The sequence below is a fragment of the Lemur catta genome, chromosome 5, assembly GCF_020740605.2.
Source record: "Lemur catta isolate mLemCat1 chromosome 5, mLemCat1.pri, whole genome shotgun sequence".
NCBI lineage: Eukaryota > Metazoa > Chordata > Mammalia > Primates > Lemuridae > Lemur > Lemur catta.
The window spans coordinates 58,921,193-58,947,902 of NC_059132.1; the positions used below are offsets into that span (position 1 = coordinate 58,921,193).

The 26,710-nt window shown below is 36.2% G+C and overlaps 1 protein-coding gene across 3 annotated transcripts in view; it reads left to right on the plus strand.

Moving 5' to 3' along the window:
* Positions 1–26,710, plus strand: part of CDKAL1 (CDK5 regulatory subunit associated protein 1 like 1) — a 584,442-nt gene that overhangs the window by 233,063 nt on the left and 324,669 nt on the right. For all 3 annotated transcript variants that reach the window (XM_045551876.1, XM_045551874.1, XM_045551875.1), the window contains one exon: positions 16,418–16,521. In XM_045551876.1, coding sequence (XP_045407832.1) covers positions 16,418–16,521 — 104 coding nt within the window. The remainder of the gene's footprint in view (positions 1–16,417; positions 16,522–26,710) is intronic.

Below are 26,710 nucleotides of genomic sequence, written 5' to 3' on the forward strand. Positions count from 1 at the left end.
TAGCTATAAAGTTTTACATGTCCTATATCTAGAACTGAAGTTTTCATTGAGTTACCTCTTATTTTCTTAAGACTGTTGATACACTTCCACGTTATTGTTTTAAATAATCTTTTTTTATTGGGAACATTTCCTTGAACATTCACTTTGAGTATCAAAAGAAGTTTTTGTTTGTGGTTGGAAAAAATGTCTTTAACCTGCCAACCGAACTTAAAATTGCATAAGAAAATGGGTGTTGATGCTGAGAAATGGTGTGTAGGCAGCAGATCTCTTGTTCTGTCTGAAAACAGTGATGAAATACAAACAACAAATGTGGAATTGCTGTTGCTCTATTTTAGTGTGGGAAAGACAACTTCAGAATAGTGAGGACAATTTCTGCTGTTTTAATAAACTTTTATTTAGGCATAGGATTTAGTTGGCAATCGTTACAGGGATAACACAAAGCTAATTTCTACAAAAAGTACTATGATGCCTGTTTCATTATCTTTGTGTTGAAATTTAACAGGCATCTATAACTTGGGTTTCACTGACGATCTTTAGGTGATCAGTGAACTTTTGAAATTGTAGAATTTTATTTTCCTCTTGAATCTTTTATGATGCGTTGATATCATTAACCAGTCTTTTACTCCTTTGTTTTTTTTATTGTGGTAAAATATACATTACATAAAATTGACCATTTTAACCATTTTTAAGTATACAGTTAAATGACATCAAATACATTCATATTGTTGTACAACTTCCATCTTCTCAACCTGAAACTCTGTGCTCATTAAACAAGAACTCCCCATTCCCTCTTCCCCTCAGCCCCTGGCCACCACCATTCTCTCTGTCTCTGTGAACTTGACTGCTCTAGGTACTTCATAAAAGGAGAATCATACATTATTTGTCATTTTATGACTGGCTTTTTTTCACTTAGCATAATGTTTGTCAAGATTCTTCTATGTCATAACATTATGGTCCCCAGTCTTTTTGGCGCATGGTATCTCAAACTCCTGGGCTCACGTGGTCATTTTTCCTCAGCCTCCCAAGTAGCTGGGAGTACAGGCAGTGCCACCATGCCCAGCTAATTTTTTCTATTTTTAGTAGAGATAGGGTCTCGCTCTTGCTCAGTCTGGTCTCGAACTATTGGCTTCAAGCAATCCTCCTGTCTTGGCCTCTCAAAGTGTCAGGATTACAGGCGTGAGCCACTGTGCCCAGCTAGATTTCATTTTTTAAGGCTAAATAATATTCCATTGTATATATTAATATATATCACATTTTGTTTATGCATACATCTGTCAGTTGACATTGCGTCCATATTTTGGCTATCATGAATAATGTTTGCTATGGTCCTTGCTGTACAAATACTTGTTTAAGTCCCTAGTTTTGATTCTTTTGTGTATTTCACCAGAAGTAGAAATGCTGAATCATATGGTAATTTTATGTTTGATTTTTTTAAGTGACTGCCATACTGTTTTCCACAGCAGCTGCACACCATTTTACGTTCTCACTGTCTGTAGAATTTTATATTGTGTATATTTTTCTTGAGAATTGGTCATCAGATTTCACTAAAGCCTCAAAGTGATCTGTTCTGGTATTTAGTCCTTAAAAAATCCTTTCAATTCCTACATACTTAATACAATGAATAATACAGATATTAGTTATATTGGACCTATTTACTTATTTCCTTATTTCACCAAAACTTTCCTGGGTAGATGCAATGCAAGGCATTCAACTTTAGACATATAGGTTAACATCAAAATAGGTAACTCTAGGATTAGGTAGAATTTTGTGTGTAGAAATCTTGAAAAATAGTATTATTTATCAAGCTCTTCAAAGTACTAAAATGACAAAACAAAAAGTAGCATCAAATATTTTATCTGAGGTCCTTCTATACTGAGATTATGGAAGTGGACTGGCATTAATAATTTTGATTTCTAGGATGATCGCATTTTAAGACAATAGTCTCCATGCTCCTCATTTGCTGACAAATTAATAAACTCCTCTTTTCTTCCTCTCAAACCATGTCTCCTCGTTCTTCTGATACAGCCTCGAACACAAGTGTTGAGCTTTCTGTAACAGACTTGGTGTGCCTGGGTGGGCTTATTGGTGGCACTCCGGTGGAATGGCACCCTGCAACTGCTAGAAGAGGCAGGGAGCAGCTACAGGTCAAGCCATGGGCAGGAGCATCACCTTTTTGGGTAAGAAAGAAAGGGATTCTCCCAGAAACTACTGGGGCCTGTTTAGCTCCAGGGAAGTCCCATATCTTTCTCCCTGAATGGATGCAGCTCTGACCAACCTGAACTGAATTAAGGGGAAGGAAACAGATTTGGGAAGCATTGCAGCAGCCATAGCTATTTGTAGGTAAAGTTACCCTGGATGCCGAGACCCTGTTTCCACCCATGTGGGGGGGTTTCAGACCTTCCTGTTGGATTTGTTTGGAGGTGCCAATTTGGGGTGGAAAATCAAGAGGTTGAGTGGAACTAGGGAACCTGGTTTGGACTGAGCTCATTTGCGGTTCCCAGGGAACTAGGGGGGATCAGGAGATGTTGATTCTTTCATCTGAGAGAATTTGGTTCTCGATGTATCCCTTTTGGACTAGGAGAATTCGGTTCTCATTTTGTGGTTCCCATTTGGTCAGCCATGGGAACACAGCCATTTTGTGTTGGGGATTCCCTGTAGTGTCTGTGTTTGTTTGTTTGTAAAGTTGTGTTGCAACATTAGAAAGTTCCATGTAAAAGTCTCCTGGGAAAAATTTTGGCTGAATGGTCAACTTATAGCTACAAACCTGTGTGTAAAGGGAATAGTGTTATTATAACCCAATATATGTGCTGGAGTGTGAGGAGAAGTGGCTGTTAAATGAAAATTATATGAAAATTAAAAAAATAATTTTGATTTCTCAGAATCATGGAAGAGATAAAAGTCTAGAAACACTACCATGTGCCTTTTTTGTTACTTTAATAAACTATTTACAATGTGAATATGATAATTTATGTAAATTGATTTTACAGTAGGTTTGTTGTTTACTTTAAAATGGATTATTATCTATCAGTTACATTATTATAGCTGCACCTTTTTAGAACCTAAACTTTAGAATGATGACTATCAAAAAAATTGATATAGAGGTATGACTCCCTTCTTACCTTTTTCAAACAAATAAAAGTAACCCAGTTATAAACAAAAGTGCAACAATATCTTTTGTCCTATACTTTTATAGCACTTTGCAAAGATTATATGAAGTTGAGAACAATAATCTGAGATATTATTCAAGATTCCATTCATTATACTCTGTTTCCTAAAGTAAAAGAATTTGTATGATATGTTTCATAAAAATTTTTAAATAAATTTTATAATCATATATCTTAGGACCAAATTTTAAAATCCAGTACAAACTAACAGAAAATTGGGTGTAACATCTAAAGTAATAAGGCCACAGTGAAAGAAGTTGTCTCCCTCAGCAGCGTTGGTTATATTCCACCCCCGATCCCCACTCTCCTCTCTTCCTATTAAGGATCACTGTTGCTGGTAGGACTGGGGCATATCTCATTGTTCTCTTTGACCAGGAAAAAGGGTTGAGATACATTGGTGTGGAAGTGTTAAACTGCATTTCAGAAAACCTGGCTTTTGTGTCTTCAGATTAATTAGCTGAATCACTTGGTCTCCATTTCTTATTTTTAAAAAAAGAAGATTGAACTATAAATATGTGCTTTTTGAGGTTCTTCCTCTCATTTTTTTCTTATGATGTTTGAGTCTTAGCAAAACACAGAATTCAGAAACCTAACAGATTCCCTGTGCAATCTATTTTATAGAGTCTCTATATTTTGTCTACCTTATAGGACTTCTCTAGTTTGAAGTGAGCAACTATCTATTCCTTTTGTAAATTTCATGTGACTCAATACAAGGTATTTCTTAAAGTTGGCACCTAGAAAGATTCAAATGCAAAGATAATTGTTCAGGTTAAGGAGGATATAAAATTACTGTGGTCAACACCATTTCGTTGGTTCTTTGAAGCTCTTCATGGGTTCTAGACTTTTATATTTCAACTACAGGTTATAGATAACCCGATTATAATGAGATGTAATGACTTGTATAACTTAAAGTTAAGAGGTGAACCTTAATCCACTGTCTTGGCCACATTTTTCTGTGATTTTCTTGGCTGTACCGCCTCTGGCTTTTAGTCTGAGAATCAAATGGTCCTGAGTGCAAACTTGTCATGATATCTAAGACTCTATTTTATGAGCAAAGCAATGTTTTCCCCAGAATCCTCAGCACATTTCGTTGATAGGAATTTTGTCTCATGCATGTTTCTGAACTGATTCCCATTTTGATGAGAATGCTATGTGCGAATTAGTTCTGAGTTTCTGAACTAAGCATTTATTGGAAGAGGAAAAGAGATTTCCCTTTGATTAATAATGCTCTACTCTAGAACTGGTGCTAGGGTTAGTTTCCCTTGCACTTTATGGGCTGTGTGAGAGAAGAATAGATTCCTGAACAAAATCAGTATTTTTTTAGGAAAGAGAGTGGAGATAAGCCCTGAGTAGGAATCTAGCAACATGCACTATAGTTCACCCCTTTTGCCCCCAAACATCAACACACATCCTTCCTCCCATACAAATTCCTAACTAAAACTTGCCCTTAAACAAAACACTCTTACTGCGTCCCTGAACAGGAACACTCAAAGTCTCATCCAGTTCCAAGAATAAGCTCTCCGGGTGATACCTAGTCATTTCTCTCAGGTCTGCTGTAGCTCTTCATGATCTTGCAACCTATAGCTAAATAAGTCATGTAGGTCTATTCATAATGCTGGAGCAAGAGCAACATGATTGCAATAAAAATTCCCATTTTAAAAGGATAATAGATAAAAACATGCATTGGTCATTCTTTCATAATCTAGGAATGCTAAGTACTCTCTGTACTTGGCAGGAAGCTAATTTCTTAATTTCTTAGCATATTTGATAACAACTGATTTTTTTTTTTTTTCTCTGAGAGTGTCTCCTTTTTCATTGTCTTCCATGCTACATCTGAGCTGGCCTTTGGGAAAGACCATTTATTTGGGGACAGCAACTTCTAGCAGCCCTGTTATCATTAATGTGAGGTTGGGTGGGAGAGAGCTCAGGTTGCCTTGGAACAGTGGTTCTTAGTATGGTCCCAGGACCAGCAGCATTAGCATCACCTGGATGACAAATTTTTGGGTGTCACATCAGACCTCCTGAATCAGAATATGGGATCCAGCAATCTATGCTTTGACAAGAATTCCCAGAAAATCTGATGTACTTTCTTGTTTAAGAACCATTGGCATAGACATTTAGCAGGTTTCTGTGGTTTCTTTGGCAAATCAGTTCCCTTAAAAATTAACTAGTCTATTTACTAATAGTCAGTTCTGTTTGCACTGACCATAGTCAGAGACCTTGCCTGGTCATCCTTTCTGATCCTGGGAATTTCTCTGTTACAGCAAGAAACTTCCACCCATACCCCAGGACCTTAATTGAAAGGCCACTGCCCTATCTTGGCCTCTGCTTGTCCCTTGCTTTTAGGCTACACCTCAGCTGCATTTTCACAATGAACTACTTTGTCTGTGTTGGGCAAGGGCATGCTTAGCTGTGCTTGGGAAAGGACAGCTGTGGGGGTGGGGGTTAGATGTCCTCTGGGCTCCAATCTCATCTCTTGTGGAATCTCTAAGTTCCCAGACTCTGCTTTCACAAACCTAAGCTTGACTTCTGCAATTTGGCTTTCTGTTTGTTTGGTTGGTTTTTATTTTAACCCTACTGGAGTCTGCATTACCAGACTTTTCACATTTGGGTGTTAGAGAGACAAAGAGGGACTTTCATATCAGTGGTGTGTTTTCACCCTTCTCTGCTTTCAGCCTAAACTTATCTTTATCTAGAGAAGAAAAAATAGGCAACACATTTTATCACTCTTAATTTTTCTACCATTTAAGGTTCTTTTAGTTGAAGCAGTCATAATAAATACTTGGAATAATCATGAAATTTAAGGCATTAGTTCATTGTTTACAAGTTTTGATGTTACGCTTTCCCCATCACAGTTAGAAACTAGTGTTATGAATAAGGACAGGAAGCAAATTAGAAAAAGCAAGTCCCTTCTCTCTTGTCCAGCCCTTCTGTCTCCCTCTGTCACCCTCTACTATCATGGCCTCACAGGGAGCAGCTGGCAAAGCATGAAGTCCATGGAATCGTACTCAGCAATAAAAAGGAATGAACTATTGATGCCACTCTGCAGTGTGCATGGAAAAGCCAGACAAAAGGAGTACATACTCTAGGATTTCACTGACATAAAATTCTTAAAAACAAATTTATCATGAATACTAATTTATAGTGAAAGAAAGTAATTGCTTGTATACTGGGCTGAGGGTACCAGAGGGACTGCAGGCATGGATGACAAAGAGTCACAAGGAAACCTTTGGGGGTGATGAATATGTACATTATGATTGTGGTGATGGTTTCCCAGATATATTCACATATCAATGCTAACCAAATTGCACACTTTTCTTCTTTTTTTTGAAGACAGAATCTCACTCTGTTGCTGGGGCTAGAGTGCTGTGACATCAGCCTAGCTCACAGCAACCTCCAACTCCTGGGCTCAAGCTCAAGAGATCCTCCTGTCTCAGCCTCCCGAGCAGCTGGGACTACAGGTGCGCACCACCACGCCTGGCTGATTTTTTTTTTCCCCTCTATGTTTAGTCACCTGGCTAATCTTTTCTATTCATATTAATAGTAGAGATAGGATCTTGCTCTTGCTCAGGCTGGTCTTGAACTCCTGAATTCAAGCAATCCGCCCCTCCCACCTTGGCCTCCCAGAGTGCTAGGATTACAGGCATGAGCCACCGCACCCGGCCTGCACACTTTAAATATGTGCAGTTTATTGTATGTCAAATTTACCTCCACAAAAATGTTAAGATTATTAATGTAATTATTCATTAAAATAATGCATATTAGGCAGTAAACAAGGTTGCTCCCATCTCCCAAATTAAAAGAACCTCTTGAGTCATTTCTTATAAATAAGAAGGGGGTGGGTGCAAACACTAAACCTAGCCCTCAATTAATCTGTGTCTTATAACCCCTTTCAATGTGTTTTCTTATCTAAAAAATGGAGCTTCTACTACCTGCACCAAGCATCCCTCTTAAGGAGGGGGTACATCATCAAGATGAAATGTGTTTGAGGGAGCCTTACTTTGTGTACTTTGACTTAATAACTACTTTGTTCTCCCTTTCCTTCTCCTGATTGTTGAAAAAACACTCAGGTGTTTCCACTCTCTCAGGGCTCTTTTTTACTCCCTCTTATGTAGGCAGAAAGAAAAAGTGAGAGCGTATTGCCTATGGATAGGTCACACCTAGGCTTTTGGATGGTGAATTGGTAGAGCAACTGTGTCATTAACTTGGAGATGCCCTCAAGAATTAGCAGTGGGAAAGGAAAAGCCTTGAAGTAAATCAGACTAACGATAGTGTTCCAAAGGCTGGTTGATTTGCTGAGTTTCAGTCATCATATTACCAAAAATATGTCTGACTATTGTAAAAGTATTTCCTTTAAATAAAAGCACAAGCACTAAGGTAGCCATATATAGAAACTCAGCTTAAACTGCAGTTATTCTGTGACAAATTCAATGGTGTTACAGTTGAGAAAAAATAGAGGTCAGGAAGCCAGGGCTTTCTTACGATTCACTTTTGCCTCTGTCGTGGGATGTCCTCTCCAGGGTTATACTGCATGGACGTGACTGCCTCTTGGGAAGGAAGATCTCAACTGGCGTATTGCTTGCTCATCTCTAAAATATTGTTCTTTAGCATTCCTATTTAAGTTCTTAAATTAACATATTTCCTCCATCTGAGATGCATTTTCCCTCTTAATATTGCTGAAAACAGCATGGTTCTTTATAAAGGATCGAATTCTGTATTTAATGGGGGTAGTTTTATCACTCCCTTCCCCTGTCCCAATAAAGAAAGAAAAGATCTCTTATTGAATTGATAGGGATTCCTGCTATTAGTCCAGGAAATAAGGTGTGTAGGAGCTGATACACTAAAGTGCATCTGAGGTCTCTGTGGGCAAAGCCTTCTTCTCGTGGATGTTTCCGTGCTCGACTTGATAGCCAGTTCATTGTATGTTAAGGGCCTGCTCGTTCCCTCATTTCCTCTCCAGTAAATGACATTTTGTCTTGGTCATGCTTTAGGTAGTAATCTCCAAAAGGTAAAGATGGGCAGTTGAATTTTATTGGAATTATTATGATGTTAATTAGAATTATAGTTCTCAGATTCGGAGAATTTGTTGAAGTTAAAGTGGTGGATAATTGCATAAATGCTTAGGCGTTACTTTTTCATTTCAATTTAAAACACCTCATTTCTCTTCCTTATGTAATTACTCAAACCATTATTTGACCCACACAGTTAGTTATTTTCCCACACAGGTTAGACGTTTATCTGAATTTAGCTTTCTAGTTTCAACATTCAACACCCTTGAAATATAAGATTTTTTTTTCTTTTCCCAGGATGTTTTGACCAGTGTTAGAACAATACCTTTTATCCCAGGCGCCAAAATGTGGTACCTGTTATATGTTATAGAATTAGCTTCAACCAGTGTTTCCTGTGAGATTTCACCTTAGCAGACGTCAGCCTTCAGAGCCACTGAGGAAGCAAAAACAATAGCTTTCGTCACTGAATCTGTTTTACTTTTAAACTGTACTTTGCAGTCCATTATTCAGATTTTTTGGTTGGTGTATTTAGCACGTGGCTTAGTTAAATCTTCAGATTAACCCTATGGTTAATCTTTGTTAGAGATGACATCCCATATGTTGACCTTTAGAATATTTGAAGGTATAGCTTTAGTTATGTTTAGTTAATAGCAGATGCGTGTTAACTGTCAATTTACAGGAATAATAACACTACAATAATACTGTCATCACAAATTTGGCTTCAACTCAGTGCATGATAATAGTACTACTTTTTACAAATATGTATGTTTTGTTTACATTCTTACAAATTCTGATTCAGTAAGTCTGATAAGGGGGCCAGATACCTTACCAGAAAACAAAAAGCAAACAAACTTCAAGACAGAACAGTTAGGGATGGAAGTAGGTAGAAACTGTGTGTGTACTTGTATGATAATTTATAGACGTATATGCAACTACTTGGTTTTATAATTTTTAAAAGGTTTTCCATTACGCCCTTTTTAACTTTACAGCATATTAGAAATATGCATTACATGAGAATTTTATTTTTAAAGGATAAATTATGTCTATATATATATGATTAATACACTATATAAATAAAATCTCCTACCATGGTAAGAGTTATGTAGTTGCATCCATAGTCCTGATTTCTTTTTCAGCTTTGACATTCACAAGTTAATTCAAATCTGTAGTGCAGAGTCACTTTCTATGGGGTCTCCAGCTGAAATGGCTATCCAGATGTCTTTGCTTCACCAGCAAATACTATTTGGCAACTGCCTGTCTCCACTGCTGTGTTTGAAAGGTATAGATAATATTTTAGTCTTAATTTTTTGTCTGCTGATCATTGTTTCATAAAACTAAAAAATGTAGATGAACAGAAGAAAATTTTTGAAAAGTATGTGCTGTACAGTTGACAAAATTTCCTCATCTTTCACCATGCTATTTTAGTAAACACAGTCAGAAAACAGTTGCTGCTGTTATGGGTGTGGGACTTTGTCTCCCAGGGAGTAAACCACTAGATACAAATAGAACATGCTGAAAATCGAACTGCAATTATCACTGCTACTTATTAATTCTGTTTATTCTACATGTTGTATATCAATAAACATTAGCTGATTGAGGTTAATAGTCAGTTAAAGAAAGCCCTTTTCTTGTTATTTTTTTTCTTGTGCCTCTTCAATTCTAAAGATTATCATCAGAATGTACGTAAAACTTAGGGAGATGTTAAAGAATCATCGGCAGCAACAGTTTCTGTAGAGCTTGATGGATTTTTGCTGATCTGTGGTAAAATGAGAAAAACATGGTTTTTCATGAAGCTACATGTAAGCTTTCATTATGATATTTCTCCTATTTTGGTGTTGAAATCATCTATTTTTTGTAAAATAGTAGTGATAGTACAAGTTAGTTTTACTTTTTAAAAAAATGTCTTCACTTGGCAAAATCAGATGTTGGGACCCTATTTGGTGTCCACTTTTATGTGTGTGCATTTTCAGTGCATTGCTCTGTAACATCCTGAGGTCTGGAAACTACTGATGGAAATTGGAAAGATAGTTAATATTGAAAATGGATGATCTTTTTATTTTTTAAGAGACAAGGTCTCACTCCGTTGCCCAGGCTGGAGTGCAGTGACATCATCATAGCTCACTGCAGCCTTGAACTCCTGGGCTCAGGGGGTCCTCCTGCCTCAACCTCCCGAGTAGCTGGGACTAAAGGTGAATGACACCATGAGCGGCTGATTTTTTAAATTATTATTATTGTTTTTTGTAGAGATGGGGTCTCACTGTGTTCCCCAGGCTAATGGATGGTCTTTGATAGATACTCAGATCCTTCAGTTTCTCTTATTGGGTAGTCTTTTTGGAATGGTGTACAAGTTGTATTGTTTCTATCCTGTGTAGAGTCCCTGGTCTTGTAGTTCTAGTTCCAAGCTTTAGATTCCTGTTCCCACCTTCCTGACCTCTAAGAGTGTTGATTCTTTTGCCTGGCAGGGTCTCTATTATTGCCCCATGCCGTCTCCATTCCTGACTTCCCTTTCCCTGCTTCGTTGTGTCTTACTGGATACCTTCCTGCTTAGTACTCCTCCTAGCTGTGTAGCCAAGTATTGGCTTGACAACTGGTTGGGTCCACTGTGAAATCACCAATAGCTTTCAGTGTTTATTGGTATTAGTATTTTAATAGTGCACAAGGCACTGTGTTAAATACTACAGCAGATAGTAAAATAAGTGAGATATATACCTGTTCCTTAAGTAAACTGCAATTTAGTAAGAGTATTAAGGTAAGCACAATCAATCATGTATTTCTACACAGAGTAAGTCATTGTGTCTTAAGATAAGCACAGAGTACAATTAATGATAAAAGAATTTCAGATGAGAGTGGATGGGTCTTTGACTTAGCTGTGTAACTTTGAGCAAGTTTGTTAATCTTTTGGACCTCAGTTGCCTCTATGAAAGTTAGGGATAATAATACTTAAATCAAGATTGATTGTTGAGGGTAAGAAACAATGTGAAATGTATAACTTAGTATTATGCATTTTAGGTAAGCTTTCAACAACCATCTTTTACTATTATTATCCATTCCTCTACCCAAAGCGATTTTAAAGATTGTGACTATTTTTACAGGGATTGGTGAGTGATAGTGATAGGATAATTCTTTCAAGTGGAGGGAATGATAAACAAAGGTAGGGAGTTAAAATATGCTGGAATAACTTTTTGAAGCAAGGGATTTTAGTTAATGGGGATAGAATAGGAGAAAATATAGCTGCAATTGTTTTTTAATTTAGTACAAATATTTTAATGCAGAAGGAAAAGAACTCCTGAAAGGGCACAATTAAAGACAGAGATGATAATTATTAAGATAAGACTCTGGACTCTGGGAGAAAAGGTTGAGTTAGTAACCCAAGTGGAGGGATTCATTTTAGGTAAGAGGAGTTCTGGCCATAGGAAGTTAAAGAAATTAGAGTTTTGTAAGTATATTTATTCTTCTAGTTTTTCAAGTATGTCATTTTTCCTTTTCCTGTTAAGGATTTTGATCTTAGCAAACAGGTATCACATTATCATTTGAACATCTAATCAGATTCTACTGGTAAAAGTGTCTCCTGTATTTGTGTGAAAGACCAAAAAGTTTGTAATTTTCTTGGAAAACTATTTAAAACCAAGATGAGAGTTCACAATACGCTGTATTTACCAATCAAGCCTGGCACAGCCTACATTGTGTGAACTTTTTGTTTCTTTGGTTTTTATTTTTTCTTTGCTTGTTGGTGCTTCCATAGGGAAGAATGTGGCCAGACCACAGTAGGTTTTTCCAAAGTTTAGCTCTTATTAAAGCTTATTACTTTGTAACATTTGAAGCTTTGAGAACAATTATACTCTATCAATTTATTAAAAATAAGGATTAAAATATGTGAGTGGAATGGAATATGCTGGTTTGAAGCACTAATGCTTTAGTCCAAACAGTTTTTGCACATTCTATTTATTTGTGACCTGAAGCAGAGAGAAACAGAAGACTGAGTCAGGTAGGCTTTTTCCCCCCTCTCAAACAAACAGATATAAGTATGGTTGACTTTTTAAGAGTATAACTCTGCTTTTTAAATTATTCCAGAAGTTGTGATATGTAAAGATACTCTTTCTTAAAAGAAAAAAAAAGATTGATGTTAAAACTTTTAGTTTTCGTTTGTTTTATGTAGTGTATTAAAACTGACATGTTCTTATATGTTCAAACCTTTGAAATATTTTAATTTGTGAAAATTCATTATTTCATTTGTTTAGTTTATGTAACATTCTGCCACAGATGCACAGACTTCAGAGTTCTACTGCTAAATTAAATACTTAATCTCTCTGTGCTTTTGGGATTTTCAGTTATTTCTTGGCCTGTGTCCATATAACAACCTGTGCCAAGATTAGTAGGTGTAGTGTGCTAGCTTTATCCTTTCATCACATCAGTCTCCAGCCCTATTCAGGATTTTGCATCTTCCTTGTAGTTCAACAGCCATCTTATTTTGGTTTTGGCTTTCAACAGTCAACCTTCAAAGATCTTTTGTTTTCTGACGGTTGAAGAAACTGGCTCAGTGTTCCTACTCTTAGACAATTATTTAATTGTTTACAGATAACTGAAACTATCTAGTAAGGGTTTCTATTATGAATTTCTTTATTTTGTGGGAAGCTTGTCATGTGGAAATGACTGGTTAACATAATTCCTGACTATTGAAAAAATTGTTTTTAAACCAAAAAGCGTGGAAAAGCTCATTCTTTTCTGATTTTGTACTATGTTTTTTTCCTGTGTATTATAACAGATCTCTCTCCTTTTTAAAAGTAAGACATGGCAGATTTAATGCTTGAGTTGGTACTGTTATAGCATGCTTAAAGAAATGTGCTTTTTAGAAATTTTCACTTTTTCAATATGATATCAAGTATCATTTTGATAACTGTGGGTAAGGGTGAACTCATCTTATACAATAAAGAGTTTGGAACTTCAAACATGTATCCCCAGCCATAATTAACCCCAGGGGAACGGTTTAGTGAAGAATATGTTGAATTCTTAATGTAATATTTATACTTACTGGCTTATTTTGAGTAATATAAATGTTTCAGAATATCACCTTGTTTAATTTAAACTTTTTAGTTCATTTTCATTAGTGATTTTCCATGAGGGATACATTTCTACATTTATTAAGTAAGATAGTAGGAAAATATGATTTGGTTTCCACAGTTGGCTTTTAAGCCAACCTATCAACAATACATCTTTTCCGTAAAGTTGGTTACACCTGGAACATGATAAGGCATAATTATTTCCTTACAGAATTGTTTAAAAACAGTCACATTAAACAACTAGTGTCCAACACTTACCAATCACTTGACTGGATACGGACACTATTTTAAGTGTTTTACATCACTCTATTTATGTTATAAATGTTCAAAATATGTTTCCCTTCTCTCCTCCTTCCTGTTTTCCTTCCCCTGCAGTGTCCCTAAAGACAGTAACTTTTAAGAAATAGCCCAAGTCAGAAATACTAGTGCAGGTTGAGTATCTTTTATCCAAAAGGCTTGGGACCAGAAGTGTTTTGGATTTCAGATTTTGAGATGTTTGCATACATACAATGAGACATCTTGGGAATGGAACCCAAGTCTAGACACAAAACTTAGTTATGTTTTATATACATCTTATACATACAGATTTCATACAGTATTTTAAAATGATTTTGTGCATGAAGCAAAGTTTTGACTGCATTTAGACCTTAACTCATCATATGAGATCGGGTGTAGAATTTTTCACCTGTGGTGTCAGGTTGACGCTCAAAAAATTTCAGATTTTTTATAATAGAACATTTCAGATTTTGGATCTCCGGATTACAGATGCTCAATCAGTAACTTCCATTAAGGTTGTCCATTTAATTTACAGAGCTGTCCATGGGTAATAGGACGAATAAGAGAAAGAGACCATGGGACCTGTAGTGGTATTACGAGGTAGACATGGCAGATTGCTTGGACGGGTGCTGATTTAACGTGGGTGAGTGCCAGTCGTAGCGGGAATCACAGGTGAATGACAGGGCCTGCTGCACTGAGTGGACCATGAGACACTTGAGGAAACAAGCAGGGAGAACACTGGGCTTCCAGAGAACCCAACAAACAGCTTTGAGAATCTGTGCTATAGAATTTAAAACAAGGCTAGTCAGGTGAGGTGACACATTTTGCCACAGAACCAGCAGGGGGATGAAAAACCGAACTTGGAAACAACAAGGATGAAAGTGACACGTTTGGCCCAGTGGTGGACAAGAAGTCTGGCCTTAGATTTCGAAAGAATAAAGGAGACAAACATATATTTTAAATAAGTAGCTTCATACATAAGAGGATAAGTACTGGCTGTATCTTTGCATATATATGCTATATTACTTCATTTTTTGAAATTAGAGATAGGGTCTCCCAAACTGGAGTGCAGTGGTGTGATCGTAGCTCCCTGTAGCCTTGAATACCTGGGCTCAAGCAATCCTCCCGCCTCAGCCTTCCAAGTAGCTGGGACTACAGGTGTGTGCTACCAGACCTGCCTAATTTTTTTATGGTTAAGTTTTTTTATAGAGATGGTGTCTGTCTGTTGCCCAGGCTGGTCTTGAACTTCTGTCCTGAAGCTATCCTTCTTCTTCAGCCTCCCCAGTAGCTTAAATATGCTATATTACTTTGTATCTCATGTCACATGATTTGACAATCTTATTTGCATTTGTATGTAGTTAGAATGTTTGACACACACGTATTCTCAGGTGGGGGAGCAGAGCTTGGTATGGAAACAGTTTGGAATTTGAAATCTGATAAGCCTGGATTTGAATCTCAGGTGTTATGTGGCCTTGAGCAAGCTACTTATCTGATTTTTTGAGGTAGATTCTTGTCTATAAGATGGAGATAGGAACATGCAAGTCCGGAAGGGTTAAATGAGATAGTATATGTAAAATATCAATAACAGTGTCTGGTACTCAGTGCTAAACAGAAGTGAGTTACCTTCCCAAAGAGAGGACAACAGAATGGTTTTCTCCTTCTTGTTATGGAAAGGATAGAAATTATAAAGAGAAGACAATTGTGGGGGGTGGGGGGAGGGGTCCAGAACCTCTATTCATAAGAGAAAAGCCATAATTTTGTTTATTAAAAAATGGAAATTGCTTAGGAGGAAAGAAGTGTTATCAGTTTAAGATTATGTGGTCAGTTAAATAGTAAAACACATTTCAAAATGTATGTGTTACTTAAGGGTTCCATGCAAAAATTATCAGAAATTAAGCATTGCATATTTGCTAAGTATAGTGATTCATCTGTATTTTAAGGGTGTGTATTAATAGAATTACATATTGGTCAGGTTCAATTATTAAAAGTTCAGTTTTTCTCATTCTGATATTTTAAAGCATTTGTATAATGATGGTCTTTTAAAACCTTGCTACTCATTAAAGCAATTGAATTACTGAAGAAATGTTCTTTTTTGTTTTGTTCAATGTTGTTGAGCCATATCTTTTTGGCATTAGGACTTTTGACTATTTTGTAACTGTTTCTTTCATTTTAAATTAAGAAATTTATTTAAATCATATTTTAAAATTATAAGAGCAGAACCAGCATGTTAGTTTTAAAAAAGACAGTTTCCTTATGTCTAAAGCCTATTGGGAAATAAGTGTTCTTAAATTTTTTAAAGATAATATTGTCATTTTGCCTTTTTACTTTGACAAATGTTATCCCAGAGAACATTTATTGGATACACTTTAATATTTTTTTCTGATTTCAAGAAGTAAAATATATTATCTGAAAATTGCTAAGGGCCTATTTTCTTATGAGAATGCTATGTTGCCTACATGTTGTTACATCATTAGTTAAAAGTTAAATGAGTATGCTTCATCATTTCTGAATAATAGAGTATGTATAAGTGATACTAAAATTTTCTAGATATATGATGACCAAAGAAATGTCAGTGGTTTACCAAAAAATAATGTGGGTCTTGAATTTCTTTTGATTAGTTAATCATTGTAAACATTTGTAAACTATGTTCCTCATGGATATTTGCATTTTTAGATAATATGTGATTTGTACAGCCATTCTTAAATAGTTGAAACTTATAAGAATTTCAAATTTCTGTGCCTGGTGGAAATAAAATAAATATGAGACCTGGTAAATATTTGTTTTTTCTGAATCTCTTATATAATGTAAACAAATGTTACTAAAATAGTACTTTATGTTTTGGGGTTCTCCCAAGTTGAGTACACATTATCTTTAAAAATTTGAGTCTTATTTTTTGCTGTCATTTGAATAGGTGCCTCAATGCCTGTACCTACTGCAAAACTAAACATGCCAGAGGAAATTTGGCCAGTTATCCAATCGATGAACTAGTACATAGAGCCAAACAATCTTTTCAAGGTAAGAGTTTCTAGAATTATATGCAAAATTATTCTTCTTAATAAGTTGTATTAGTCTTCTCAGTGACACTTCAATTTAGATACCTACCTAGCTTTCTGAAGAGTTTACAAATATTTCAGCTTAACTAATAGAAGATGGTAGCAGATTTAGTCACTCAGGTATGTTTACATCAATTACTCTTCTTTTACTGTTCTTCTATTTTCTTTTTCTTTTTTTTTGAGACAGAGTCTCACTCTCTTGTCTGGGCTAGAGTGCCGTGGCGTCAGCCTAGCTCACAGCAACCTCAAACTCCTGGGTTCAAGCAATCCTCCTGCCTCAGCCTCCCAAGTAGCTGGGACTACAGGCATGTGCTACCATGCCTGGCTAATTTTTTTCTATACATATTTTTAGCTGTCCAGATCATTTCTTTCTATTTTTAGTAGAGATGGTGTCTCACTCTTGCTCAGGCTGGTCTCGAACTCCTGACCTCGAGTGATTCTCCCGCCTCAGCCTCCAAGAGTGCTAGGATTACAGGCGTGAGCCACCTCGCCTGGCTCTTCTATTTTCTTATCTCTCAAAAATAAGTGACATATTTCAAACTTTATTATCTATCTCCAGACTCCCTGGAAAAGACAAAACATAAACAAATGAAATGAAATCCATGAGCCTCTGATATCTGTTAAGATTTTGTGGACTGAATAAAGTTCTCAGATTTCTCTTCTCTTTCTTCGCCTTTTTTGGACCATTTAGAAAATAGAGTTAATTAGGGTTTCCAGGAGTCTTGAAGGAGAAGGTGGTAGGTTTTCCTATCAGCCAATAAAGGAGGCTGCCCTCCTTATTTACAGGAATGTTGGACCAGTAAAGAGTAGTTCTAGAGGGGAGTCTTAAGGAGAATAATGCTTTGTGTGGGGAGGCTAGCTACTTCTGAGTCATCGCTTACTGAAAAACGTGATTATCTAGGTCTCACTCAGCTTATAATAAGACTTATCTTTAACATGAGTCACAGTTGTGTTGACATATAACTGGTTAAACCATAAACTACTTTTTTTGTCTTTGTTTATAAGATGTGTAGGTAACAGTGGTGTGCTTTTACTGCCAACATGAGATAATCTATTGTCTCTTAATCTTGTGGGTTAATAGTTACTGGCAATGTACTTTTCCTTTTAGCAAATAACTTGGAGTGCTAACTTTCAGTACTGCAAACCCTGAACGTCAGAAAGTATGAGTTCTAAACCCATTTCTTTATTTCGCGTATATAAAGCTTTTAGCAACATGAATTTGGAATGTTCCTTTTAATAGAAAGAAATATACCCTTGGTTGATGTATGGACACCTCTCAACAATTTTTTCTCTACTTTATATTCTCAGCTCAGTCCCCTCGTCTGTTCATATTCAACTAGTTTTGAAAGATAAATAAAGGAAACTCATTGACTCTTGCCAATGTTCTATTTTTAGAGCCAAGTTATTGTCTAATGTGAGGAAAAACCAGGGTGGTTATCTTTTCTGCAACATGACTATTATAAGAATTTTTTAGAAGGGGCAAAAATTTGCACAGAAATCTAATCTGTTTGAAAATGATATCTTTGCTTGCATTCTTAATTGGTATTTTTCCGCGTATCAAATAATGAGGATATTAAACATGTATGATCTATCAAACATTACAAATTAGAAGGCATGCAAATTAGTACTTTTTTTAACATTATGCATTTCTAAGTACAACTGTGTATAACTTTTTAAAATCTTCAATTTCATTTTATTTGAAAATTAATTTGAAAGATATAGAACTGTAAAATCACCATGTAGGAAGTGCGAGTATTCTCTTCACTCTGCATGTCTATCCTCACCTGTAACTTACACTAACATTTTGGTCTGATTGCTCATGACTTTGTATGGACACATTTATGTACTATATGTGACCTGAGGAAAAAAGACAGAAACATAATTTCTACAAACTGATGATAGAATTTTTCTGAAAATGTTCAACTTAGCTCTCTGATTTATCTTTAGAAATGCCCTGTGAGCAACAGAGGTACAGTGTGTTGCTTCTGTAGGACTTCAGTTAGGTAACACTGTCACATCCTAGTGGGTTGGGCCAGTTAAGCTGAGTGGTTCAAACAACATATCAGAGGTTAACAGTTATTTAGTTGCAGTTTGCAGAAAAAGTATTAGAAGATTACTCTTATCATCATCGGTAAGACATGTATCTTTTTATTTCCAGCCGTAAGGCTTTTCAGTTGTCTTGTTATCCGTATATTAAAGTTGAAACAATGCTAGTTTTTGGAGCCAGTGTGTTCAGGAATATTTTTAAGTCCTCAATTATTTGGTGCTCTTTGCTATAGGCAGAGCTTGGGTTTGAAACACTGCTCTGCTGCCCACCAGCCACATGGTCTTAACGAGATATCTGACCTCTCCAAACTATGGTTTTCTCATCACTGCAACATTCAGTGTTGTTTGTTGTAAGAATTTGAGGTAACATATGTGAAGTAATTGGCTGTGTCAATATTATAAAGACAACGTGTTACTTAAAGGAATTTAAAGTGAATCTAGGAAGTCTAATTTTGAGTGAGAATATTAAGACATCCATAACAGACATTGATTAGAATCAAATGACAGTTTTTCTTTTGATTCTAAAATGGTTTATGAAAAATTTCTGTGTAGATAGAAATTATTTAGTGTGACAGTTATCTTTCATTTTCTAAATTTGAGAAATACAAATTCATGTTAATGATGGCCTTATAATTCCTTTTCACCAAAGGAAATAGCAATCAATAAGGCCACATTTTAAAGACATTGCGTTAATAGCATTATCTTTTTTCTGCAAAAGACATTGGAATTTTAATGGTCTTACAGAAATCCCAAGTTTGAGCTTTAAAATTTTGAAGAATAATTATAAAGGTAAATATAATAGAAGAAATAACCTATTTTTTTATTTTTATGACTTTTGTCTATTTAGTTCTTTAAAATTCAGGTGTTAGGAATATTTTTAGGGTCAGAAACCCTTAAATTCTACATTCTACCATGATTAGATTATCTGTTCTTTAATGAATAACAAACACAGTTCTATGAAAAGTTACTCTAAGATGAAAAATCTATATATGCTGCCAGTGAATTTTAGTACTATGTTTAAAGCCACTCTGTGGAAGTTAAGTTTCCCATCCTTAAAATGACATTTCCTTTCTTTCTTTTTCTTAATTTTTTTAATGGCTCCTGTGTGTCAGAAGTACATATTGATTTTCAAAACTTTAGGCCAATTGTAGAGTGGGATTAGAACCCAGCTTGCCTGTCATATGATGGATCTTATTGATATTATATATAATAAGATCATAATTTTATTCTGAATAGCATATTTATGAGATTTTAGTCTAATGAATGAAGAGACTAAGGGCTAACTCAAAGGCAAGGAAACATTCAAAAGAGGTTCTGAAATAAGCATGAAATCATTCTGAATATAAAATGGCTTCCCAAAATACTAAAAATGTGCTGAATGTGCATTAAGCTGCCAAAAAAATGAGAAAGAGGGCTCATTAGTTTCTGAATGGATAGCACTAAAGTAAAAATTATTTATATTTTTACAATAGAAACCTTAGTTTCTCTTGTACATAAAATGTATTTATTTAATTGGTTTCCTAGCTTTTTTTTTTCCTCTCTCTCACTTAACCTAGTCCTCTTGACGTTTTCATTGACTATTTTTACCTTCTCAATGAAAAATGTTTTTGGTTTTTGTGGAAAGTTCTGTATATGAGCTTAAGATTTACCAGGTGACTTCTGGGTATCATCTCATTGTTCTCACAGATTGTTGGGGAACCTTCCTCTTCACTGCTCACCTCTGGTGACATTCAGATTTTAAAAATTCCTAAGATTAACAGTGTTTGGAGGCTGGGGTTGCTGGCTGTGACAAGGTTGCCTTTTAGATATCTAGAAAAACATGTCAAGCGGTGACCAGGACTTTGTTGGGGCCAGAATGAATTTACAAGCTAGTGTTTTCTAGGATATTTGTATTGATTTTTCTCTAGCAGCTAATCAATCAGTTTCAGTGTATAAGTGATGGAGCAAACCTTTTTAAGTGTGCTGGGTGAGTGGTGTGGAAACAACACCTTTCACTGCTGTCTCTGGAATCAAAATGTAGAGATGATGGATGAGCTGTTTTTATAGCTTTTGTGTGCTTTTCTAGATCTCATTTGTGTGTTGTTACTTTTTTTTTCTCTTTCATAAATCTGAAGACCCCTGCAAGATAAGTGGCATAAACTGGTTATGGAAAGGTAAAATAAAGATGAAATATTCAGAACAGGAAGAAAATTTCTTGGTGCCTAGTGATTTCAATATTAATGTTGGAATTTAGAGAAATAAATTCTGCTGTATTTTAAGACTTGCAAAGATACTTTCTACTGTATATGAGATTAACTATGAAATACAACTGGAAAACATTGCTTCCTGCCTTTGTAGAAGTAGGAAAGAATATGAGCAATATTTGCTTTTCTGTTGTATAAGCTTCATGTTGTTCAGTTATATGGTTTATATCAAGCCCCATTTGACTTTAGAGATGATTAGTATATATTGATTTTGATCCAGGATCAAAAAGTGGCCAATAACTGCATTCTATTAATTTATATGGCAGTTAAATTTAATGTCTCTTTAATTCCTTTGTCTTTTCATTTGTGCTGTATTTAAATAAAATTGAGAAATCCATGTTTTCTGTAGGATTAATGATGTTAGTTTACATGTCTGTACATTGTCAGCTTCCAAAAAGGATTTTGGGCAGCTTGCACTAAATGATTGTATGTATTAGACCATGGAAATAAAAGCTGTATAAAATGCTGTATTATGTTTTGAAAGAGAGAAGGTAATTTTACCAACTGATGAATCTTGGCTCTTCAGAAGCATAGGGAAATAGAGTGATTTATGTAATTTGAGTATATAAAAGGAAGTAAATAGTTTACCATGAGAAATCTACATCTTTCTAGGCTCTAAACACTGAGAAGTATTTTCTTACGTCATTTCCAAAGAGACATTGAATAACATAATGAATATGCTTTTGACTAGTAATATATAGAAATTAAAGATATGTTCTCTACAGTTTTTTCTCTGTTGACTCTTACAAAACTCCAAAAATATAATATTAAAATGTAAGTTTACGGAACATATTTATGAGAATTAAATAAATGTAATGTACATAACACACAACTTGATAGGGGGCCAATGCCTAAATAGCTATTTATCAGATATTCAGTTTAAATAAGCTAAGAGTAATCAATCACTTTGATGTCAGGGAATGTTAAGGCTATCCATGGCAAAAGCAGTATAGTTTACGTGGCCTTTGCCTGTTCAGATTTCTGAGCTTCTGTCAGTGGTGTTCAAACTTTTCTTAGCAACAAAATGAACCCTTTCTTCAAATGAAATTTGAAACAGTAGAGACAAAACTGCTGTGGTTGAAATAGAGGTGGAGCCCCATTTAATGAAGCCTTTCCTGGTAACTTAGGATCCAGCCAGAATCTGCTGGTGTAGATTAGTATTTCCTTGGTGTATTCCTTACTGCCTGAAACCAGGGGTGGTGGACGCTTCCTTAAATGGCCAGATAGTAAATATTTTAGGCTTCATGGGCCATAAGGTCTCTGTTGCAACTATTCAATTCTGCCCTTGTAGCATGTAAGTAGTCGCAGACAATATGCATAAATGGGTGTGGCTGCATTCCAATAAAACTGTATTTATAACAGGAATTAATGATGAAGGTGCTCCATGGTCAACTTTGGGGAAAGCTAACTTAAAAAAGATTCTATATGGCAGAACTTTCTGTTGTCCCCACTATGCTAACACATTGTAAATCCCCAAGAGAAGGATATCATCTTCAGGAACTAATGTTGATCTAGGAGAGATCAGTGTTCTCAAATCTGGCTATTTATTTGAGTCATTTCACAATCTTACAAAACCAAAAACAAATTTATATCTGTGTCCCATCCCTGTGGATGGGGCCCTTGTGTTTTCTAAAATATGAGTGATTCTATTGTATAGCCAGAGTTGAGAAGTAGGACTGAGAACCACTAGTCTAGACAATTTTTTGATTAAAGATATAAAATGAGCTGACCCTGTCAACTCTGTGGTGAGAGGGACTCTGAGGAGGAACCCTAGTTGATTATAAAGAATGGCTAAGTTAGGGAAGGTGGAAGGGCCTCACTGTGTTGTCAATTTGCCGATACCACCCTAGATAGGTAATGGGTGGTTTCAAAATCCAGGTGCTTATTTAAGTTAAAAGGCTCAGTGATTTTTGTTATCATCCAGGGCATCGCAAAGAGTCAGCTGACATTTAGGGAGTACTTACTATGCTATGTCTAGGAATTAAAAAGATGAAAACCACATGATCCTTGTTTTTAAGGACTCCTGCTCCCCCTAGTTTAGAAGGAACGAGAATAGCAAGTTGGACAAATGAAAATTCAACTGTACAGAACCAGGAACCAAGTGTTGGGTTAACAAAAATCATTGAGACTTTTAATTTAAATATGTACCTTTGGATTTTGAAACCATCTCTTATCCATCTAGGGCGATATCAGCAAATTGACAACACTGTCGTGCCCCTCCACATTCCCTAACTCAGCCCATTCTTTACAAATCCACCAGGTTTCCTCCCTGGAAGCCCTCTCACTGCAGAGGTCTCATTAGCCACTGCCACTGGATTATGCTTAGTAGTCAAAATAAAATTTGCTTGCATTCTGAATCCCAAGGCTTATGTGATGCTAGAGGTCTATGAAAGAAAGAAACCAAACATTGGCTGTGTAACTGAAGTAACTGTTGGAACTATGTAGTTGTTATTTTTCCGTTTGTTCAACAAATATTTGTTGAGCATTTATTAGAAGCAGTTCCTGTTTCTGCTAATAGGCACATGCTTCAAAAAAGCTGTGATAACAATACATTATTACAGTCAGTCTTTGATTACTTCTGCCAATGAGGTGGGGAGGACAGCAGGCGAGGTTTGCTGATAATTGAGCAAACAGCTTATCCTTGCTGTGGGAAACAAGGACATGATCCCAAGGCTCTTTTACAGATGACATTTGTTCATAATTCTGAGTTTTCATAGTTCAGAGTATATTTAAGCCAAAGTACAGAAAATTTGGAGCCTCTAGAAATATCTTTTTATATCTACCCTTATGAAAATCATAGTGTAATCACTCCTCACTGCTGTTGGTGTTATTTTTTACTCTGTTGTGTTCTACAAAACAACTTATAAATATACAGTTAAGTATAAAAGGCATATAAAATGATGAGACCCTGGGGAAATAGATGAGAATAGGAAATTCAAGACTTAGTGGGAAATTGGGACATAGGAAAGTCCACCATAATCACATGTGGTTTCTAAAATCAAGCTGCAGTTTTGACTCTGAACTTCTTGAAAGCTTGTTGTCTTTAAGTGGAAAAAAAATACCAGCTTGGCATGAGATTGGAAAAGAGTTTTCACACAGGAGCTCAGATAGGGAATACTGAGGGCAGTAGTAGGTCTCAACAGCATCCCTTCAGCACTCACATCCTGTGTTTCTGAAAGTTGTCTATTTTGGCATTCCTTGTTAGAATTTGAAGACATGCCTTGGAAAGCATCATACTCTGAATAGACTTCTTGGGAGGCTAAGGCAATACAGAGTATTTGCGACTCACTGATAACTCGGTCCACTTCCATGGCCATTGGGTGCCATAAGGGAACCCTGATACAGAGACACACCGTAGGTCTGTGGTCCCCAACCCACAGGCCATGGACCAGTACCAGTCTGTGGCCTGTTGGGAACTGGCTGCACAGCAGGAGGTGAGTGGTGGGCGAGTTAGCAAAGCTTCATCTGTATTTACAGCAGTTCCCCATCTCTCGCATCACCACCTGAGCTCCGCCTCCTGTCAGATCAGCTGCGGCATTAGATTCTCACAGGAGCACGAGCCCTAGTGTAAACTGCGCATGCGAGGGATCTAGGTTGCGTGCTCCTTATGAGAATCTAATGCCTGATGATCGGCGGTGGAGCTGAGGTGGTGATGCTAGCGCTGGGCAGTGACTGCAAATGTATTAAATGTAATGCATCTTAATCATCTCAAAACCACTACCCCCGCTTCTGGTCCATGGAAAAATTGTCTTCCATGAAACTGGACCCTGGTGCCAAAAAGGTTGGGGACCAGTACCATAGGTCATTTTGTGAGGTTATATATCTAGATGCAGGAAGAAAGATTAGAATTCATACTTATTTGTAATTTTGCATCCTTTACATTTTCTGTTGTGTGTGTTTCATATTGTATATAACATGTTAGTACAATAGTGTTTCGTGAACATAATTATTGTCCATCTCTGGGAATACATTTTAAATTTTTAACTGATTTTCAGGGAAGTGATACTCAAAAATGTGGAAACTACTGATTTAGAGGAACAAATGGCCTGCTGCAGCATTTTCCATTATAAACATAATTCTTTCAGCCAGGCATTTGGTTTGAACGGGGCAGCAGAGTTCTGTGTTCTCTATCGAGATCCTGAAGTGCTTGTTTTGTTTTGATTGAGTGAAAATCCATCTGCCTTTGAGATCAAAGAAGCAAATAATGAAGTTTTATGCCCTTTGGAGGAAAACTGATGCACTTAGTGAAGGCTCTTGCCTTCATCTTCAGACAGCCATGTATCCCTGCTCAGAGGTAGAGAGAAATGTTCCTTTGTTTTCCCATTTCTTCCGTCTGTGTTTTAGGGCAGCAGAAGACTAAGCCAAGAGGGAATTACTGTCAGGCCTATGTGGTAGTGTGTATATGGGTTTAGCAGGAGCTCAATGAATATTGAAAGAGTGTCTAATGTAGGCTTGATTATGCCTGATGATATTCCATATATGACTTGGAACCTCTAATGAAAATATGGTATGGAAAAGCCATATTTCTAAAGTGGGCAAGAGATATTGCTTAGTTGCAGCTGCTCTTCCAGCATAGTTGAATACTCTGTCTCATAACATGAGGCTGATAATGTAGTGGTGGTGGCTTTCCTAAATTTGCAATGGAGAAAATAACTCACTTTGGGAAATCATTTCCTGATAATTAACCGTTGTCTAACATTTCACTAAAAGGGCAAAGGGTATGTCCACTTAGGTCCACATTTATAGTTATAAATAAATATATATTTGCTTAGATATTTTTCTTTTACTAAACAGAATTCTATGAACAATTTTTGGTGACAAGAGATAAAAGTTAACCAAGTGTTTGCTTTTACTGTCTGAACTGAGGCTGCTCAGTCTCTGGAATGATGTTGGTGAACTTTAAAGGCTGCGAGTTGGTTTTGGAAAGTTGTTTAATGGAATTTTAATAGCCCTGGAAAGATGTGAAAGTGATACTGCTACCTGGTGGTTTGTAAACCTGACCTTTGTGAGATGTTTTCTGGGCAAAAGTACTACTTTGTGATGCCAACAGCTTTTATTGATTCTGCAGACTTTGCAGTTTTCTAACAGTGGTTGTCAATTCATTCCAGTTGAAAAATTATTAAATTTCTTCTCCTGCTTGTGTGGATATTAAATTGCAGTAAACATACTTGCACAATGTCAGGTACGGCGAGCACAATTTTCTGCATGGGAAAAAAATGTTTGTTAGTGGGACCTTGGGTGTTCTGCAGAGGTTATAAATTTCTGCATTTCTTTTTATTTGTTGCTCTCAGTTATGTTTTTTATTTCTCTTGGTGAATTCCAACACATTTCTTGTTATGTGTAATGTAAGAAAGAAAAGTTTGATTTAGATTGCTGACTTTTTAAAACACACCCTTTAGTTCATCATTTCTGGAAGGTCAACAAGAGTGAAAGCCCAGGAGTAAGAGGATTTAACTAGTGACAATATAATTGGGTACGAATGAGAAAGATTTGATGAAAGAGTGAATCAAATGTAAAAGGAACGAATGATTAAATCATCATACACGACACATAGATCTTTTTGATTTGTTGAATTTTAGTTAAGGAAGGTGAATGAATGGTGGTGAGATAGTAATCATTTTATAGAAGTAGATTTTAAACTTTATGTCTCTGAGAATATCCCCTGGACTTTTGGGATATCTGGCCAAATTCCCAATTCAGTAGCCTCGCTATAGACCATGCAGTCTGCATTTTACAGATGAATCATTCCAAATGTTTGGGATGCAGATGATACAAAGACCACTTCTAGAAGCTTTTGTCTAAAGAACTTTATTGATTAAATATTACTGAGACATGTGATCAAAGTATTAAAGGGAAGTGGGG